This window comes from Otolemur garnettii, unplaced genomic scaffold (assembly GCF_000181295.1).
Source record: "Otolemur garnettii isolate 467f Iridium unplaced genomic scaffold, OtoGar3 scaffold00006, whole genome shotgun sequence".
Lineage (NCBI taxonomy): Eukaryota > Metazoa > Chordata > Mammalia > Primates > Galagidae > Otolemur > Otolemur garnettii.
In genome coordinates, this window is record NW_003852401.1 from 43,279,060 (window position 1) to 43,301,222 (window position 22,163).

Here is a 22,163-nt window from a genome sequence, read left to right on the forward strand (position 1 = left end):
GGAGACTCGCTTGAGCCCAGGAGTTGGAGGTTGCTGTGAGCTGTAATGCCACGGCACTCTACCCGGGGGACAGCTTGAGGCTCTGTCTCAAAAAAAAAAAAATAGAGTACGAATGTTTTGCCACAACAAGTAAGTAAGCAAGGAGGCGGTTATGTTAATCAGTTAGATGTAAGCATTCCACGTTGTATATCACATCAGCACATTGTACCCCATAAATGCATTAGTGCACACAGTTATGACTTAAAAAAGAATTTTTTAAAAAATTAAATATTTAAGTAAAATTGAAAAAACAAAAGTGGAGAGTGATCCGTAAGCCCCCCAAATTCTCTAGGCCTGGTCTCTCCCTCAGTCAGTCCAATGAAATGGACACTAGCTAACTGGAAACTTTCTATAATCCTTGCCACTGTCCTAGAAGACTGAGTCATGCCCAGAACTCGCAATCTTCCCCATCAATATCTAAGCCAAAAAGGACAATAATCACCAAGTGGCACCCAACTACAGCCAAACAGAACAGATTTGAATAAAACCAAACTGCCTAGAAACTGGCCACAAAATCCTGCTAATGTTAATATATAACTATCTTATTGTATAATTTATTCTTCAAGAGGAATTTCATTGTATGAGCTGATTTAAATTTCAACTTTATTCATTTCAGCTAAAGATAGATAGTAATGCAGATTAGAACTACAGTTTGTAGATTTATTGAGAGCAAGGTGAGAAAGTATGCCAAAATGATTAGAATAAAGCCTCAAGAATGCACTGAACACCGATGTTTTAACTTCAAACAAATTTCAAACTAGTCTCCAGCAAAAAGGAATGCAAAAGGAGTTTATATAGTTTGAAAATTTATGTAACAACAATGCAGTATAACCTCAACTTCAAAATAAGCCAAGAACAAATCCTAACAGAAGAATTAAAACTGCCAGGCATGCTAGTTCACGTCTATAATCCCAGGCCTCTGGGAGGCTGAGAAGGTAGGTAGGATCCCTTGAACTCCGGAGTTTAAGACCAGCCTGCACAAAAGTAAGACCTTGTCTTTACTAAAAACAGAAAAGTTAGCCAGGCATGGTAGCTCACACCTGTAGTCCCAGCTACTCAGGAGGATGAGGCAAAAAGATGGCTTGGACCCAGAAGTTGGAGGTTGTAAGCTGGGATGATACCACAGCACTCTACTTAGGGTGACAGAGTGAGACTCTGTCTCAAAAGAAAAAGAACTTCTCAGGAAAATATCAAAAAGTAAGATAGACATAGGAACAAAGAGTACTAAAAAAGGGAAGAAAAGTACAATGTTACAAGTCTTACTTTAGGTGTAAAAGCTGTCATACCTGAACAGTTAAGCATAATTTACTATTATTTTATTCTACAAAAATAAAATAGTAACTCATCACTGATGAAACAGCATATCAGGGGGAAAAGGACCTAGCATCAGAGTATTAAGCTATAAATTCTTGATTTAAGTTTATGTCCTAACTTTAAAATGACAAATTCTTTCTAAAGAAGCACTTTTTTCGAAAAGCTAACAATTATAGGACACATAAACAAATTCAGAATTTACATCAGACCTTAAACCGTTAACGAGATGGCACTTACATATATTCATATCACATACAAAAATTCTAAGTGTTCAAGTATAGGTGAATGACAAATGACATCGATTTGTCAAAATATTTAATCAATAAGGTTGATAAATACCACAAACGTGCAAAAATTAACAAAAAGGTTTGGTTTTTGTTTAGGGTGGGGTTTTTTTGGTTTGTTTGCTTTTTAAGGAAAACCACATGAAAAGACTGTTTTCCTTAAAACAGCAGCTCAATTTGACAGCCATATTTTCTAATGTAAGAGTCAAAAAGCATAGGCCCTATTCCATTAAAAAAAAAAAAAAAATGCACAAGCTCTTCAAAAGGTGCAAGCACTGAGGGAAGCTGAATGGCCAGACTGTGGAAAATTGAAGACAACAGGTTCCATCTAAAAATAAGCTGACTACTGCCAAGCAGGAAACAGGTAAATGCTGTCACACCTAACTTTTCAAGAAACACCAGAAATCTGGATTTCCTTTTTTTTTTTTTTTTTTGAGACAGAGCCTCAACCTGTCCCCCTGGGTAGAGTGTCATGGCTTCACTGCTCACAGCAACCTCCAACTCCTGGGCTCAAGCGAGTCTCCTGCCTCAGCCTCCCAAGTAGCTGGGAACACAGGCGTCTGCCACAACACCCGGCTATTTTTTTGTTTGTTTGTTTTTGTTTTGTTTTGGTTGCAGCCATCATTGTTGTTTGGTGGGCCCGGGCTGGATTTGAACCCGCCACGTTAGGTGTATATGGCTGGTGCCTTAGCCACTTGAGCCACAGGCGTTGAGCCTGGATTTCCTTTGTTGTTTTTTTTTTAAATTTCAGATTCATATGAGGATACAAATGATTATGTTACATTGTATTTATTTGTGCACATTAAGTAAGAGTTTACCAATTCTCCACTCACCTCCCCTTTCTCCTTTCCTCTCCCCACTCCCCCACTTGAATATATTTTTGTTTTTCTCTTGGGTGGGCACATAGCTATTTATCTATTGGTTTATTATCAGTATTGAGTACATTGGATGTTTGCTTTTCCATTCTTGTGATACTTCACCATGGAGAATATGTTTCAACTCTATCCAGGTTATCCTTTTATGGCTGAATAGTATTCTACAGTGGATAGCACAGTTTATTACTCTATTCAGTTGTTGATGGGCACTTGAGTTCCACATCTTGGCAACTGTGAATTGAGCTGCTATAAAGATCTGAGTGCAAATGTCCTCATGGTAAAATGATTTTTTTTCCCTCTAGATAGATACCTAGTAATGGGATTGAGGGATCAAATGAAAGGTTTACTTTTAGCTACTTCTTTCCATAAAGGCTCTTTTAGTTTGCAAACCCACCAGCAGTGCAAAGGTGTACCCTTCTCTCCAGCATCTGCAGCTCTGGGATTTTTTTTTTTTGGTGTGGGCTATTCTCACTGAGGTTAAGTGATTACCTCAGGGTGGTTTTGATTCTCATTTCTCTGTTGATTAGGGATGATAAGTATTTTTTCATCTGTCTTTTTCAGAGAAGGTTCTGTTCAAGTCTCTGGCCCACTTATAAATGGGATGGTTTGCTCTTTTCTTGTTGATCAGTTTAAGTTCTTTTGTTTGTTTTTTTAGTTTGAGTTCTCTAGAGTCTAGTTATCAGCCCTTTGTCAGATTCACAGTATGCAAATATCTTCTCCCATTCTGAAAGCTTCTGTTTTCTTTGGTTGTACTTTGAGCTGTGCAGAAGCTTTTAGCTTAATCGTGTCCCACTCATTTATTTTTGCAGTTACTGCAATTGCCACAGTGGTCTTCTTAAAAATCCTTTCCCAGGCTGATATTGTCAAGAGTCTTTCCCACTTTCTTTTGGAAATTTTTTATCATTTCATATCTTAAATTTAAATCTTTTATCCAGTGAGAGTAAATTTTTGTATGTGGTGAGAGGTACAGGTCCACTTTCAGTCTTCTACACATGGCTTATCAGTTTTCCCAGCACCATTTATTAAATAGGGATTGTTTTCTCCCCAGTGCATGCTTTTGTTTGGTTCATCAAAGATCAGATGGCAATAAGAGACTGGTTTCAACTTTAGGTTACCTATTCTATTCCATACCTTTCTATATCTTAATTTTTGTGTCTCTACCATGATGTTTTGATCACTGTAGACTTGTAGTATAACCTAAAATTGTAATGTGATGCCTCCAGATTTGTTTTTATTTCCTAGAACTGCATTAGCTATTCAGGTTTTATTCTGGTCCCACATCAAATGCAATATTATTTCTATTTCTTCAAAGTATGACATTGGTACTTCGATGGGATTGCATTAAATCTGTATATCACTTTAGGTAGTACAGACATTCTAATAATATTGATTCTTCCCAGCCACAAGCACGGTATTTTCTTCCATTTGTTAACATCTTCTGCAATTTCTTTTCTCAGGGTTTCACACATCTCTATGTCAAGAACCTTCACATCCTTTCTGAGATATATTCCCAGGTATTTCAATTTCCCTGAAGCTATTGCAAAGGGTATTGTGTTTTTTATTTGATTTTCAGCTTGGCTGTTATTAGTATATATGAAGGCTACTGATTGGTGAATATTGATCTTGTACCCCAAAACTTTACTATATTTCTTGATCGCTTCTAGGAGTTCTGTGGTTGAGTCCTAGGGTTTTCTAAGTATAAGATTATCAGCAAAGAGTGAAAGTTTGACTTCCTCTCTCCCCATTTGAATACCCTTGATATCCTTCTCTTGCCTGACTGCATTAGCTAGAACTTCCAGCACTATATTGAATAGCAGTAGCAACGTGAACATCCTTGTCTGGTTCCAGTTCTAAGCAGAAATGCTTTCAGTTTTACTCCATTCATTATGATACTAATCGGCTGTGGGTTTGCTGTAGATGGCCTCAATCGTTTTAAGAAATGTGCCATCGGGCAGTGCCTGTGGCTCAAAGGAGTAAGGCACCGGCCCCACATGCCAGAGGTGGTGAGTTCTAAACCCAGCCCCAGATAAAAACTACAAAAAAAAAAAAAAGAAAGAAAAAGAAATGTGCCGTCTATGCCTATTTTCTTATTCGTTCATGTCAGAAAAGGAAGCTGAATTTTGTCAAATACTTTTTCTGCACCTATTGAAAGGATTATATGGTCTTTGTTTTTGCTTCTATTTATATCGTGAATTACATACATGGATTTATGTATGTTAAACCAACCTCACATCCCAGGGATGAAGCCCACTTGATTATGATTTATAATTTTTTTAATGTGTAAAATGTATTGTTTGCTACGATTTTACTGAATATTTTTGTATCAATTCATTAATGATACTGGTCTATAGTTTTCCCTTTTTGTTGAGTCTTTTCCTGGGTTTTGGTATCAGGGTGTTATTTTTTTTTCCCCAGGAGAATTCCTTCCTTCTCTATGTTCTGGAATAAGTTCTGCTTATCCAACCTGCCATAACATCTTTTGCCACCTATAGCTAAACTGAAGTGTTGCCGTAGAGCCTATTGTACATTTAAGCTCAAATGTTTGTTAAAAAAAAAAAAAAGAAGTCAGGTTTAAGTCTCTTGTTTTGTCGTTTAGTATTTGCTTGGAGTATTTGTCCAGTTCAGTCAGAGAGATGTTGAAGTCCCCAGTTATTATGGTATTGCAGATATTATATTGTTCAGATCAGTTAGTGTTCGTTCATTTTATGTATCTGGGAGTGTTTGAGTGCACAGATATTTAAGATTGAAAAGTCTTCTTGGCTCGGCACCTGTAGTTAAAGTGGCTAAGGCACCAGCCACCTCTGCAGAGCTGGTGGGTTTGAATCCAGCCTGAGCCCGCCAAAACAACAATTGACAACTACAACCAAAAAATAGCCGGGCGTTGTGGTGGACATCTGTAATCCCAGCTACTTGGGAGGCTGAGGCAAGAGAATCGCATTTAAGCCCAAGAGTTGGAGGCTGCTGTGAGCTGTAATGCCACGGTACTCTACCCAGGGCGACAGCTTGAGACTCTTATCTCAAAAAAGAAAAGAAAAGAAGTCTTCTTGTAGTACTGTTCCCTTGACCAGTATATAGTGTCTATCTTTAGTTTTGTTGGTTTAAATCCAGTTGCATCTGCAAATAAGATTGCAAGCCCTGCTTTCTTCTGATTTCCATGTGCCTGAAATACTGTTTTCCCAAGGCTTCACTCTGAGTCTTGTTTTTGTCCTTCAAGGTTATATGTGTTTCCTGAAGACAACATACAGTTGGCTTGTGCCTTTTTATCCAGTAAGCCAGCCTATGTTTCCTCAGTGGGGAATTCAAGCCATTCACATTTATTTAGAGAAAGCTTTCTTGTTTTGTAGGGGTCCATTGCTTAGTTTTATCCCTTGTGCCTCTGTAGAAGCTGGGCTTTGTCCTTTAACTTCTGGGTGTCTTTACTTTGCTGCTGGCCCATTTTGATGGTCAGTGTGAAGAGTGGGTCTGAGTACTTCCTACGGAGCTGTTCTTATTATGGTGAATTTCCTTAATGTTTTCAAGTCAGTAAAATACTTGATTTCTCTGTCAAATATGAAACTTAATTTAGCAGGATATAGAATCTTAGGCTGAAAATTGCTTTAAGAAGGTTAAAGACAGATGACCGCCTTCTTCTGGCTTGAAATATTTCAGTTGAAAAGTTCACTGCCACCCTGAAATATTTCCTTTCATCAGTAAAAAGTTGCTTACCCTGGATGCTTACAGAATTTTCTCTTTCATTGACTTTGGCCAAGTTAATTACACTGTGTCTAGAAGATGCTACATTTAAATTGAGTTATGCTGGGGTTCTGAAGCTATCTAGAATCTGATCTTTTAGCTGTCTCACAATGCTTGGGAAATTCTCTACCATGATGTCCTGAGGTACAGACTGTATGCTTTCTGGACTCTCTTCTTCTCCTTTAGGAATCTCTATAATTCAAATGTTCAGTCTTTTGGAGTAGTCCCATAACTGTCTCAAGAGAAAACTGTTTTTATTCTTTTTTTTTTCCCTACCTCTTTGAATGACTATGTCATGATTGTTAGTTCAAAAGTCTTGCCTTAGATTTCTGAGATTCTTTCTTCTCTATGTTCTACTCCACTGCTGAGACTCTACTGTGTTTTGTATCTCCATAAGTGCCTCTTCCAACTTATTAAGTTCTGCTCTATCCTTCCTGATTATGTCCAGTTCCTTGGGGACTTTGTCTTTGATTTTACTGATTTTTTGGAAAATTTTGGACTTTTTCTGAATTTATTTTCCTATCTTCTCCTTAATTCCATTTATCTTATTTGACATCCACATTCTGAATTCTATTTCTGTCATTTCAACAATTTCTCTATGGGTGGTATTATCAGCTGTATCTCCCTTATAATCTCTTATGGGAAGTGATCTGCTTTGATTTTTCATGTTTCCAGGGTTCTTCTGCTGATTCCTCCACCGTATATTTTCAGTTTATTTACATATTTGTTTTATATTTTTAAGTTGAAATATAAACTTAACCCTAAATTTTTATTGAGAGATAACCTAGTTGCAGTCCCTTAGCTGGCACCCAGTAGGCCTATTTGGAAACTAAAACTGTGAGGCTGAAATCAGATCCAGAGGCCCCAAATTATGCAGCTCACCACTCCACTTCCCCACTGACTGATCTGAGCCACTTACCCCTGTGGCCCCTCCTACACACAGTCTCCCAAAGCTCCCCCTCAGGGCTGCAGAGTATGATAGTCACTAAGAACTGACTTGTTTTTCCTCCAGGTTGGACAGAGTGGGGCTGGGGCAGGTCCCCCAAGTGTCACTCCTAGGCCAAAGGCTGCTCTCTAATAGCAAGCAGCACTGCTCCAAGGGCCCAGCACCCCCCCCCCAAAAACAAATTAACAGTGGTGTATCAGAGATCTATAACTTGTCATCTGCTTCCCAGGGATTTTCCAGAGCAGGCCACCAAAGGCTAGCCCTGCCCCTCTCCAAGTTGGCAGGAGGGAGGTTGGGGGCCAAACCACAGGGGAAGGAGAGGCTGCTGGAACAGATGCTAGACAGCACCACTCCAGAGAATAGGGGAAATTCCTCCATAGCAGGAGAGAGACTCAGGAGAAACTCCACTTTGCCAGAGTCTATCCAGCCACATCACACTTTCCTCCCGCAACAGGGGGCACGGTATACTCAGTTCAGAGGGCCACCTGATGCAGTGGTCCCTCAGAGTGCCTGCCAGACACAATGGGGAGGCAGGGCTTGTCTCCCTTTCCTCTCGGGACTGACTAAGGATCCCTCAGTTCTTGATGCTTGAGATAGCACTCTCTGTAACTCTTTTCCCTAGGTTTCTCCAGGTGCTGGGTAGAATCCAAAGCATCTCTGCCTTCGAGTTGTCGGGGCCAAGCTAGTACTCCTACTTGTCTGTTGCTAGGAAGAAGCCTCTGCAGGGCAAAGTCTGTCAGGGAGCCAAAGAAAGAGGGGAGGATAGACTGTTGGTTGCAGGTAGCTGGAGTAACAATGCTCACTACTCTGCTAGGCAGGATGGAGACCCAGGGGTGGATATACTTAAGTGCAGGAAAACTGGGATATTTTTGTCCTTCATGGAGCCTCCCATGGGGTGAGAAGTCCTGTGGTTCACTGCGAATGGAGAGTACACTGGGTAGGGGAGCGAATCCCCCTTACTCTTCTATTCTTCAGGCTCCTCCAGTCTGGTCCACTTCGTAGATGTCATCTGTTCTTTCCCTTCTACTTTTTCATCTTTGTCTCAGTGGGGATGCTATGCACCTCGATTTCTTCACCTTGCAATCAACCCCTCAATTTCAGCTTTTCTGAGTTCACTTCAGTCCAATTTTCCTCCTTCTAGACCAGGCCTCCAACTAAAGCTTCCTCTAGTCAGCCATCTTGCCACTCCAACCTCCCCCTTGAAACTTAGATTTCTATGTGGAATCTCCCAAACTTTAAATGTTGGCTATCAGCCGAAATATATATATCACCACTCTGAAAGTTTAGCCACACTCATACGCAAGTTGAGTAAGGCCTAAAGACCACTGTTTTTAAACCTCTGACATTGTATTTTGGAAGATACAATTCCCCATTTATATCAGACTAGTCCTAAAATTAATACTGGAGAGAAATCTTTGTCCAACCTAAGCACTCTCTAGTAAACAGAAAAAAAAATCTTTTATTCAGACATGTATTTGTGTTAAGCAGATCAATATTGATAAAAATACGTCAATTCTTCCTTCCTTTGCTTCAGCCACTTATTAAAATATATGGCTTTATGGTCAAAACAAAAGAAATATTTTCAGGCACTCTCAGGGACTAAAACCTCAAAATGTTGAAAATGCCATTCAACACTTACAAAGACTTAGCTCAGAAGAAAATCATTTATGCAGGGCAGTCTGGAAAATGTTTAGCCCTTTCAGTTCACACTCAAAAGAACACGTGATGTGTGTAACAAAATTGCACTTTGTTAGGTTTTCAACCACAAAGCAACACAATAAGAAAAATTTAGTAAACCTCATTGCTATATGAGTAAGGACATTATAAGAAATGCTCATTACATAGCAGTGTGCTCTGGGGACCCCTATTATTATCTGTATCTTTTATTAAAAAGATCCACGATGTTCTTCTTTATAGAAAGTATGATATAACCACATACATGTGATCATTACATACACATGACCAACAGGATTGGCTCATAATCTAGGTCAGGGTTTGACTCTTGGCTCTTCCATTTACCGGCAGTATAATCTTAGATAAATTACTAGACAATCCTGAGCTTCCTTCCACCTACTCTTTGTAAAATAAGCAAAATAACAGCATCTTCCTTACAGAGCTAGTACAGCCTTAAATAACACTCTTTATATACATATATACACTGCATATAATATGCTTCTTACTGAATTTTGTGCCTGGCCCATACAAAACACTTAATAAAAGCTATTTGCTGCTTTTGCTCCAACCAATACTTTCACTATTGCCTCAATTCCAGAAGCACTTATGTTTCCCAAGCCATTCTAAACTTAATCTAAAGAAACGTAGGGTTTTGCTTTCCTTATTTTCCTTTTGCCACAATTAATATACTTTCTAATTTAAAATTTCTTTAAATCTAATAAACTGACATTGTACAAAAATCAAATATGACATAAAAGTTATAAAATGAAAAATGTCATCCTCCATTCATCCAGTTAACTTTTATTACTTCTATCCAGACTTTATTTAATGAAAACACAAACATAAATTGTTTTCTGTTCTTTCTGATACAAAGTCTAGAATGTCATAAAACAAGTACCTTGCTATTTCATTTAATAAAGCCCCTATCAGGACATAGAGACATTTTTTTCAACCACTGCATAGTACTCATAGAATGAACATACTATAATATATTAAACTAGTTTCTGTCTGATGGACATTTGAGTTGTTTCCAATCTCAAAACAATGCTGCAATGAAAAACTTTTCATACATATGCAAATTATGTCTCTGTGCTCACATACATGTCTGATTTATGATAAATATCTCACAAATTCCTAGATGTGGGACTACCATGTCAAAGAAAATATGTAGACCCTGTCAAACTGCCCTCTGTAGGAGCAACTGTCAATTAACACCCTCACCCTCAATATATGATAATGCTTGTTTTTCTATACACTCATCAATGGAATGTGTCAATAAAACTAGATTTTAGCCAATATATGTGGGAAATGATAGCTCAGTACATTTTGATTTACATTTCTCTTATTTTGAGTGAAGCTGAACATGTTTTTGTGGGTAAGAATCACTGTATTTGCTTTTTCTTGTTTTTCATTTTGTTTAATTTCGATGACTATGTTTTTGGAAAATACCTAAGTGCTCTCTAAAGCAAGTGGTACATATTTTATAATTTAAAGTTTTTTTTATAAGACACAATTGGGTTTTTTAAAACATGTGAAAAATAACAGGAACAAATTATCAAAATGCTAATAGTGGTTATTTTGGGATATGAGGGAAAAGTGACCTTTCTTCTTTCTTGTTCTCATGTTCTAATTTTATAAAATATGAAAATAAAAAAATGTACTAATAATGCTGATCATACTTTAATGTAAGAGATGCGTTTCATCTTAAGTTTTAAATACAACTTAAACCTAAAACGTGGGTTTAAGAAGTAATCACAGTATGTGCTTACAATAAAAATTGTTTAAATGTTAGTGTGCTATCTACATCAAAAAATGAAATTTTATGGTGAACTGCTTCCCTTCCAAATTTAGTACAGAATACTTTTGGGAGGGGAGGGAAGTTGGTTTGTTTTTATTGAGAATAGAGTCTTATTCTGTTGCCTGTCCTAGACTACAATGGCATGATCATAATTCATTGCAACTTCAAACTCTGGGGCTCAAGCAGTCTCCTTCCTCAGCCTTCTGAGTAGCTGGTATTACAGGCACACTTCACCATGCCTGGCTAATTTTTCTATTTTTAGTAGACACGGAGTTTCACCATGTTGCTCAGGCTGGCTCAAACCGCTGGCCTCAAGGGATCCTCCCACCATGGCCTCCCAAAATGCTAGGATTACACGTGTGAGCCACCACACCCAACCTTAAGGAAGTTTTATTCATTTTATACTAAACTTTCCTTTAAAAGGATCAGTGTTTGCATATAAGAATGATAGCTACATCCTAGAAATCCAAAATAACAATAAACATTTTCACTAAATAATTTTTTTAAAGAGTCTATTAAAGAGTCTAATGCTTCCTTTTTCTGAAAGTGACAAAACAGTAACTCCTCATTAATTCTGACATCATTAATTTACAATGCTACTGGATTCAGAAAGGGACAGGGCTAACGCTGGCAAATAATTCAAACAATGTTCATCATTTGCTCAAAAAAGAAGCAGCAAAAGACCAGGCAAATCAGCAAACTAGAATCAGCATCCTCAATATATTTTAAAATATAAACATTTCTGAATACTTTGAAAATAACTACAACCTGGCCCATATTTGGTATTTTATCACAAATATATAAAGCCTCAGGCTAGCTACAGGAGTCAGCAAACATGTAAAGAACAGACAGTAGGTATTTTAGGCTTTACAGGTTTGTATGGTCTCTTTCACAGTCATTCAACTTTGCCACTGTAGCACATAAACAGCCATAGATAATACATTAAAAAACAAGTATCACTGTGTGCCAATAAAATATTATTTGTGGACCACAAATACAAATTTCACATAATTTTCATGTGCCACAGAGTATTATTTTCTTCTGAATTGTTTTAACCATTTAAACATATAAAAACCATTTTTAGCTCATGGGCTAAACATACACAGGCAGTGGGCTGGATTTGGCACAGAGGCCACAGTTTGCCAACCCTGATGGAGGTGAATGACTATCACACTTTTAAAGTTATGACAAACAAGAAACACATTTTAGAGAAGAAGGAAGGAAAGAGGTGTGTGAAATAAAAGGATTATGAAATAATACTTAGCTGTACTATGAAGTACGTGTGACGTGCTGTTATTTTCTCTCTTGATTCTAGTTACTAATGGGTACCTATTCAACTTTAAAAACACTAATCTAATCTATTCTCAGCTGTTAGCTGAGAAAATTGGTATCAAGAGAAATAAAGTTATTTGCTCCAAGACACATAAGCACACACTGTACACAGTGTTTAGTGGTACAGCCAAGTCTAGGACTTGCTTTTCACAGAGCATCCTGCCCTGCCAAGATGTCTCACCACACCATATGGCCTCACCACTCTCAACAAGTCTAATCCAATTGCCCAAGTCTTTCTACTACACCCATTTGTCCTTCCAGTCTCAAATTAATGTCACTTGAACGAACAAATAATTCTGAACACTTTTCTATCCAGTATAAATAATGGGTAAAAAAAGTGAAAAGGAAGAGAGGAGGCTTTGAGTCCCCCCTTTGAGGAACTGCCTCGCTAACCACAACTTCCACATAAACACTTGACAAATACAGCTGACCCTTGGAACAACACAGGTCTGAACTCCACACCTCCACTTACACACGAATTTTCTTCCAGCCCTGACAGCCTTGAGAACAAAAACAATCCCTCCTCCTCAACCTACTCAAAGACAACAGGATAGACCTTTGTGATGATCAACTTCCACTTCATGAAGAGTAAATACAGTTTCTCTTCCTTACAATTTTTTAAATAACATTTTCTTTTCTCTATTATAAGATTGTAGCCTATAATACCTATACAAAGTAACTGTTAATCCACTGTTTATAGTATCAGTAAAGCAAGCTATTAGCAGTTAAATTTAGGGAGAATCAAAAGTTATACACGAATTTTCGACAGCACAAGGATTGGTGCCCCTAACCCTTGCATTGTTCAAGGGTCAACTATACTTGTAAAAAGTATACAAAATTAGGAGGAAAAAGGTAATAACCTTCAAATATTAAGGTGTTATTATCTACATAAGTTTGTTAATGTTTTAAAATAAAAACATTTTATTTTTTACAATAGCTTTAGCTAAAGTAATTATATTATGGGGCAGGTCCTATGCATCTAAATAGTGAAGAAAATCATACTGTTTCATAGAAACAGGAAAGTTCATCCTCATCAATGGAATCGTTTTCAGGGCTGCAACCCCATAGTGAAATATGGTTGTATTCTTGTATTCTTAGCTCATACAAAGTATCTGACACCCATTCTGATAAGTCTAAGAAAATGGAATATGACATATATGATAAAAGGTGTTCTTTGCAACATAGGGGAGACAAATCAATCAAATTGGTAACAGTTATCATTATACAAAATGTATAATGATGAGAGACTCACAGACAAAAGCTTTAGATTGCTTCAGAATTTATGACTTATTTTTGCAGCAATAAATTAAAAGATATCTGACTTGGCGCCCGTGCCTCAAGTGGCTAAGGCGCCAGCCACATACACCTAAGGTGGCGGGTTTGAATCCAGCCCAGCCGGCCAAACAACAATGATGGCTGCAACCAAAAAACAGCAGGGCGTTGTGGCGGGCGCCTGTGGTCCCAGCTACTTGGGAGGCTGAGGCAGAAGACTCACTTGAGCCCAGGAGTTGGAGGATGCTGTGAGCTTTGATGCCATGGCACTCTACCCAGGGGGACAGCTTGAGGCTCTTTCCAAAAAAAAAAAAAAAAAAAAATTAAAAGGTATCTTCATTAAGGTCATGAAAAACCAATGGGAAAACCTGCCTATTGGGAAAGATGTCTAACTTCAGGAAAGACATGGATCACTCAATCCTCGAAAGTAATCTGAAGTCCAAACCTTGCTTTTCTCATTGAAATTTTCCAAAAGCAGGTGGGGCATGGTGGCTCACACCTGTAATTCCAGCACTCTGGAAGGCAGAGGTGGGTGCCCGAGCTCACGAGTTTGAGACCAGCCTGAACTAGAGTGAGACTCCATCTCTAAAAATAGCCAGCATTGTGGGAGGTGCCTATAGTCCCAGCTACTTGGCAGGCTGAAGTAAGAGAATCACTTAAGCCTAGGAGTCTGAGGTTGCTGTGAGCTGTGACGCCACAGCACTCTACTGAGGGCAAGAAAGTGAGAAACTCTGTCTCAAAAAAAAGAAAAAGAAATTTTCCAAAAGCAAACACAGGTAATACTTTTCAACTCTGGGTTTTCTATGTCTATTTCCTCCACACTTTAATTTGCATATGAAAACCTTTAAAACACATGGACCAATTTTCATTTACCTTTTCTTCCTTCATTATGCTGTTTACCTCATGGTATCAAAAATTTATCTTAAGCTTTGTTTTGAACAGTAGACACACTTAGGAGCACATTACACAGCTACCACTGCTACCAGCATGCCACTGTACATAGGCATAACATGAAGTCCATGAGGGAAATAGTTGGTGGTTAAAATTAAAGCTGAGAATCAGACACTTATACAATAGCTATGCCTCTATTCCACACTCCTTCCCTCTAACCTTACCTCAGGTATCACAGACTATTTAGAAGAGAAAATACTTTCAGTCTGAGTCAATTTAACAAAAAAAAAACTTGTACAGGGTTGAAAGAGCACTTAAAAATTCAGGAGTGCCTTCTACAGTCAAGATGACATCTTTGACTTTGGAGAGGCAAAGAGCCTAAAAGATGGTCACGGAAAGGAGAAATATCAAGTTGCTGCGTGATTCTCTAGCTCCTGGTGTGTCAGTATGGGTCCTTCAAAAAGTAGGTGTCTAGACACACTGAAGTGTGCTCCTGTGGGCCTCTCCTAAGGAGAAACTTGGAAGAAAAACAGTAGCACAGAGTCCATCCCCACATCCCCATACTGCAACTGTCCTCGCGGTTGCAACTCCTCATCTCCATCCTCCAGTATCTATTTAAATACCCCTCACCCTCAGCTATCGCCCCTACAGGTCTTAATAACTTATCTAATTAAGTGACCTAAACCCTCATTCCTGAGGAGTCTGAGCCTCTGGGAATCACATCATTCTCATTCCAGGTTGGCTGTGATGTGTCCATTCACAGTTAAAATCAAGCAAATAAGAGCATCACCACCTGAGTTCAAAGCTGTTGCCACTGTGTAAAAACGCTATCTTCTGCAGCTGATGGGGGTCAATCACTTCGGTGAAGTTGGTAAAGCATCTCCCCAACTGTTAGTAGTAGTCTCAAGGAGTCTAAAGTACCCAGTTGGCAACTACGGTCTACTATAGCTATATTGTACCCCTGCTGTGTCCTCTGTGGTAAAACTGTACCCGCTTTGAGATGAGGATTTCTAACCCTGCAGAGCCTCGAGGTATAAGGACAGAAAGCACAAATCCCCCTGTGGGATAACAGAACCTACAGTAAATAGTCACATCTGTTCCCATCTCCTGGTTCCCAGGCCCATGTGTACTGGGGATAGAGAACTATGCCCAAGTTTCTAGTTTACTGTATATTCCACATCCTTAAAGATGGCAAGCCATGCATGCAGAGCATTTCCTCTGAATTAGAGCTTCTCCTGGGCCTTGTGAAGGCCATTCCACACTCTACCAGGACAGCTCCCTCTGGATGCTGCTATGATACAACAGGCACAGAGCCAATCCCATAATCATTCCCAAGAAAGTCCCCTGTTCCAATCCTATGGTCCACACCTATAGACCAAGGAGCCAACGACCCCAAGTTGCCAAGTAATAATGGTGCATTATATAAGATGCCACTGGAAAAAATAAATAAAGCAACTGTTATGTTAAAGAAGCTCATAGTCTAAGGAGAATCAAATATTCATAGCAAGGTCTTCTTGTTCACTACATAATATACTCATAACAAGAGTACACAAATTGGCTTGGTACCTATAGCTCAGTAACTAGGGCAGGGGCCACATACACCAAGGCTGGCAGGTTCGAGCCCAGCCAGGGCCTGCTAAACATCAATGACAACTGCAACCAAAAATAGCTGGGCATTGTGGCTGGCGCCTATAGTCCCATCTACTCAGGAGGCTGAGGCAAGAGAATCGCTTTAACCCAAGAGTTTCAGGTTGCTGTGAGCCGTGATGCCACAGCATTCTACTAAGGATGACATAGTGAGACTCTGTCTCAAAAAAAAAAAAAAAAGTACACAAATTTTGTTGATACTGATAAACCAACATCACAGAATCTTAACCATACTCACCAAAACTAACCCAGATGCAACCAAAACATATTTTTTATGGCCATATTTCACTAGTTGGCAATATTTAATATTATTTATAGTATCTAACCTTACTTGACAACATTTAATAATCTTAGTTACTGCTTTTATGAATCCCAACTTTTTACATTGCATATTTCCTATTAAAATATCAAATTTTAAAGCAAAATGCTGTCCACATTGCTTCAATTATAGCCTACTTTTAAATCATATACCCAAATTAAGTTCAAATTAAGAATTCTAAAATTAATACTGGTAAGGTAATATTATTCAAAAATTACTAAATAATCTACTTTCATATTTCGAGATTCAGTCTAAATAGAAAATTTCTAAATTATCAGGCCTATTATTCTGGCTTCATTTGAATAAACAACAAACTTTAGAAAATAAACCCACAAGGACAATTTCAAAACAACACACAATTTCCAAAGCAACACACAAAAATACAGTTAAAATTCAGAGAAATTTCCTTCCTAAAAACTTGAAGTAATTTTTTTAAGTATGCTTCATATCTTGACAACAGTTTTACTTAGAAGGGAAAAGAAATCTATAAACTTACCTCTGCACACCATAGGGCCTTTCCAAAATAGGCTCTTTGAATGGAGGTGGAGCGTGACCAAAATAATCAGGATAAGCCACCTCTGAATATTCTGGGACAGACTTCGTATTTTTTACAATCTCAATATACAGATCTGGGTCGTGGAGTGTTGGTCCATCGGGTATTTCAACTGATGTTTGTTCCAATGATGAATTAGATTCAGAATCTTCATCATCTTCAGTTTCAACTCCAGTGCAGCAAAGCTTCCCTAGGTGAACCGTTCTTCCCTCAAACAGAATATTACCACAAGTAGAGACATGTGGACAAGCTCTGGTACATGAAAGGACAGTAAGAGGGAGACCATGGTCCTTTTTCACTCCTGGGGCACTCTGAGAAGGAATGGTCTGCAATGTAATTCTGTCTAAGGCCTTCACAATATCGTTGTTGAGACCGTGGACTGATGGAAGAGTCCTATTTTGATCACCTAGCTGCTCTTGCAATGTTCTGTCGTTATCTTTAACATCTTCTTTTGCTAGATCCATAAGGGCAGGTTTCTCATCACCTTCGTCTCCTTTAGGAGGTCTGTTCTCCTTCATTACAAGTCCTTTTCTTAAAATGTCTGAATTCCCAGATGCTTCCTCTCCTGCCGTAGGAACAATAATAGGACCATGTATTTTTCCCTCGAATACAAAAGGTTTTGGTTCCTTGGAGATTAAATCATAGTCCTTTGAAAATAAAAAATATATTTTGTTATCTGGAAATATTAAAACATAGTAACAAAACTGAGATCCTATATATTTCATATATGCTGCTTCAAAAATCTAACATTTGAAAATATTAAAGATGGATAAAACAGGATGTTTTAATTTCACTAACAAAAGACAAAAGATTTAACCACTACAAAATTCATAACTTACTTTACTTTTCCTATTATAAAAATAATATCTACTATCACAGAAATATGGGAAATTTTACAAAAAATTCAGAAAAGCAGAAAGACATAAAAATAATCCAAATGTTGTTAGGGACTGCAACTAAATTCAACAATATTAGAGAGTATTCATTTTGTAGAATATTTATCAAGTATCTATTTTGTGTCAAGCCCTATTTCAGGGCTTTTAAAGAAAAGCAGAATTTTTTCCTTTGACAGCTTCATTCTTGTAGGGGTGTAAGGAAGAATACTGTCAATACAAGTAATAAACATGATATAAATATGTTTTCTAGAACATAAAAGGGTAAAGTGCTACAGCAAAAGAGGGAGGTGCATAATGAGAGTGGGAGTACCAGGGTAGGAGAGGTGGGTGGCAAGTGTAAATGCCATTGGCTAAAGAGTCTCACTGAGTGGATAAAAGCAAAGAGTTTAAGAAGGTGAGGGTTCCACACAGGGGAGCATTCCAAGCAGAGGGGTCTGCCAGCACACAGAACCAGAGGGGGAGAATGCTCTGAGTATTCAAAGAACAGCAAGGGTAGGATGGTTGGAACAGAATAAGCAAGATGAATTACAAGAGGTAAATCAGGGCCAGGTGTGGGAGAGTCTCATAAGCTGTAAGAATTGTGGTTTTTACTTTGAATGACATTGGGAGCCATGGGAGGGAGGAGTGTCATGACATGACTTGAGTTTGAAAAATAATATGCTAGTTGAGGGTTTCTTAACAATAGCAGACATTTGGGGGCAGATCATTCTTTTTTGTTTGCTTTTGCTTTTGTATTCTGGCTGCGAGTGAGTACTGTTTTATACCCTGCAGGATGTTTGGCAGCACCACTGGCCTCTACCCATTAGATGACAATGGTACACCAACTCCCCCCACTTATGAAAACCAAGAATACCTCCAGACATTGTGAAATGTCTGCTAAGAGGCAAAATTAAACCAGTTGAGAACTATTGCTACAATGCTCTTCTGAGAAAAGAGGAAGAGAGAGTAGAAGCAGAGAGTTAAGAGTCCATTGCAGTAATCTAGGGAACTTGGTAAGCAATGGCTGGATTCTGAATATATTATAGACCCCAAATGATACCCTGATAGATCAGAGATAGGGTAGAAGGTGTGGAAAGAAGTCATAGATGATGCCAAAGAGTTTGCCTGAACAACTGGAAAAACATTAGCACTAGGGGTTTAACTCTGGACAAGTTAAGCATGAGCCATCCACACACAGATGGAGATGGACACTAGGCAGCGGGATCTGAGTCTGAAGATAAGTCTATGCAAAATATACAAGTTTGGGAGTCACTGGAATATGGATATTATTCCAAGCCATGAGACTGAAAGTCATCAATGGAAAGAAACAAAGAAGACAAAAAAAATGAGCCTTAGGATACACTAATCTTAAAAGGTTGAGGAGATCACGATGAAACATAAAAGGGAGAGATAAGGAAGGAAAAGTCAGTCTGTAAAGATAAAAACCAGAAAGTAAAGAATTTAAACAAACAGGTAAGTATCTTTTTATCCATTTTTTAAATTTCAAATTAATATGAGTATACCAATTTTTAGGTTACATTCTTCTCACTTCCAGGGTAAAGTTCCAATTGTAAAAGAGTCCCTCACCCAGGGGGCGTGTTATACACCCTTACAACGTGCACATTAGATGAGATTTCACCTCATGCTCTCCCTCCTTCTGCCATACGTCCCCCACCCCCCACCCCAGCTTCCCTCTACCCTGGAACTAGACTATAATAGTGTTTTATTGTTCTTAGCAACATGAAATTGTTTATATATTGATTTCATGTTAGTATTGAGTACACTGGATATTTACTTTTCCATTCATGTGATACTTTACTAAGAAGGATGTATTCCAACTCCATCCAGATAAATGTAAAAGCTGTAAAGGCTCCATCTTTCTTAATGGCTGAACAGTATTCTGTGACATACATATACCAGTTTGTTGGTCTATTCATAGGCTGATGGGCACTTAGGTTGCTTCCACGACTTGGCAACTATGAACTGAGCTGCAATCAACATTCTGGTGCAAAATATCTTTGTGATAAAATAATTTTTGTTCTTCTGGGTAGATACCTAGTAAAGGGGTTGAGGGATCAAATGAAAGGTCTACTTTTAGAACTTTGAGGATTCTCCATACTTCTCTCCAAAAAGGCTGTATTAGTTTGCAATCCCACCAGCAGTGTAGAAGTGTTCCCTTCTCTCCACATCCACCAGCATCTGGTGTTTTGAGACTTTGTGATGTGGGCTAATCTTGCTGGGATTAGATTTGATTTGATTTGCATTTCTCTGATGATTAAAGACGATGAGCATTTTTTCATGTGTTTGTTGGCCATTAGTCTGTCATCCTTGGAGAAGTTTCTGTTCAAGTCTCTGGCCCACTTGTAGAGGGAGCTGTTGCACTTTTCTTATTGAGTTCTCTGTAGATTCTCGTTATCAGGCCTTTTTCAGATTCAAAACATGCAAAAATCTTCTCCCACTCCAAAGACCGTCTATTCACTTTGTTTGTGGTATCCTTAGCTGTGCACAAGTGTTTTAGGTTGATCAAATCCCAGTTATTTATTTTTGGTATAGCTGCAATTGCCAGGGGGGTCTGCCTCATAAAGTTTTTTCCCAAGCCAGTATCTTCAAGTGTTTCCCCCACACTTCTTCTAGAATTTTTATTGTTTTGTGTCTTAAATTTAAATCTTCTTTCCAGCGAGAATCAATTTTTGTCAATGGTGAGAAGTGTGGGTCCAGTTTCAGTTTTCCACACATGGAAAACTAGTTCTCCCAGCACCATTTGTTAGAAAGGGATTCTTTTCCCCAGCACATGTTTTTGTTAGGCTTACTGAAGATCAAATGACAGTATGTGGCTGGGTTCATCTCCAGATTCTCTATCCTATTCTACAGATCTGCATCTCAATTTTTGTGCATTACCATGCTGTTTTGATCACTACAGATTTGTAGCATAACCTGAAATCTGGCAACATGATGCCTCCAGATTTGTTTTTATTTAAGAACTGTATTTGTTATTTGAGGTTTTTTCTGGCTCCATATGAATCGATGTACTATTTTTTCAAGTTCTTTAAACTATGACATTGGTGCTTGATGAGAATTAAATCTATAGATTGCTTTGGGTAGTATAGACATTTTAACAATATTGAGTCCTCCCAGCCATGAGCATGGCGTGTTCTCCCATTTGTTGACATCTTTTGCTATTTCCTTTCTCAAAGTTTCATAACTGTCTTTATAGAGATCTTTCACATCTTTTGTTAGATATGTTACCAGGTATTTCATCTTCTTTGGCACTACTGAAAAAGGAACAGTCTTTGATTGTATTTCTTGGTTTGACAATTGTTGGCATATAAAAAGGCTACAGATTTGAGGGTATTGATTTTGTACTCAAGATGCTACTATATTCCTTGATCACTTCTAAGAGCTTTGTATTTGAGTCCCTGGGTATTTCCAGGTGTAAGACCATATCATCGGCAAAGAGGGAGAGTTTGACCTCTTCTGTCCCCATTTGAACTCCTCTGATATCCTTCTCTTGCCTGAATGCAATGGCTAGGACTTCCAACACTATGTTAAATAGCAGTGGAGATAGTGGGCATCCTTGTCTCATTCCAGATTTGAGTGGAAATGCTTTCAGTTTTATTTCATTCAGTATGATATTGACTGTGGGTTGGTATAGATGGCCTCTATCAATTTAAGGAATGTTCCACCTATGCCTATTTTCTTAAGTGTTTTTATCATGACATGAAAGGATATTATCAAAAGCCTTTTCTGCAGCAATTGAAAGAATCATATAGTCTTTGTTTTTGATTATATTTATGTGGTGTATCATAGTTATGGGTTTACATATGTTGAACCAATCTTGTGTCTCTGGAATAAAACTCACTTGATCGTGGTGTATAACCTTTTTAATATGTCATTGAATTCTGCTTGCTACTATCTTGTTGAATATTTTTGCATGGATATTCATTAATGATACTGGTCTATAGTTTTTTCTTTCTTTTTTTTTTTTTTTTTTGTTGGGTCCTTTCCTGGTTTGGGGATCAGGGTGAGATTTGCTTCATAGAATATGTTGGGGAGGATTCTTTCCTTCTCCTGTATTTTGGAATAGTTCACACCTTATAGAAACTATTTCGTGTTTGAAGGCTTGATAGAATTCTGGCTGAGGTCATATGGTCCAGGGCTTTTCATTTTTGGGAGATTTTGTATAACTGATGCTATTTCAGTTCTTGATATTGGAATATTTAAGATTTCTAAGTCTTTCTGGCTGAGTTTGGGAAAGTATTGTGCTTCCAGATATTGGTCCATCTCCTCTACATTTTCTTATTTCTGGGAATAAAATTTTTGCAGTAATTTTTGAGAATCATTTGTATTTCTGTGTTATCTGTTTTTATTTCCCCTTTATCATTTTTGACTGTAGTTATTAAACATTTTATTTTTCTGTTTCTGGTAAGTCTAGCCAAGGGTTTATCAAGGTAAAGTGTGTACCTGAGCTATTTCCAAAATAACAATGAAAATCCTATTACAAAATGTTTTTGCTTTGTTTAGGATGATTTCATAAGCACTGAAATGAAATTTATAGGGTCAGACATTATAATCAATTTTAATGTTCAATACAAACTGCTCAGATACTCTCCAA

General features: G+C 38.0%; 1 protein-coding gene across 1 annotated transcript in view; it reads right to left on the bottom strand.

Moving 5' to 3' along the window:
• The window catches only part of AGTPBP1 (ATP/GTP binding protein 1), a 185,611-nt gene that overhangs the window by 65,196 nt on the left and 98,252 nt on the right, over window positions 1-22,163 (bottom strand). Inside the window, exon 14 of the mRNA XM_012812988.2 lies at window positions 16,620-17,323. Coding sequence (XP_012668442.1) covers window positions 16,620-17,323 — 704 coding nt within the window. The remainder of the gene's footprint in view (window positions 1-16,619; window positions 17,324-22,163) is intronic.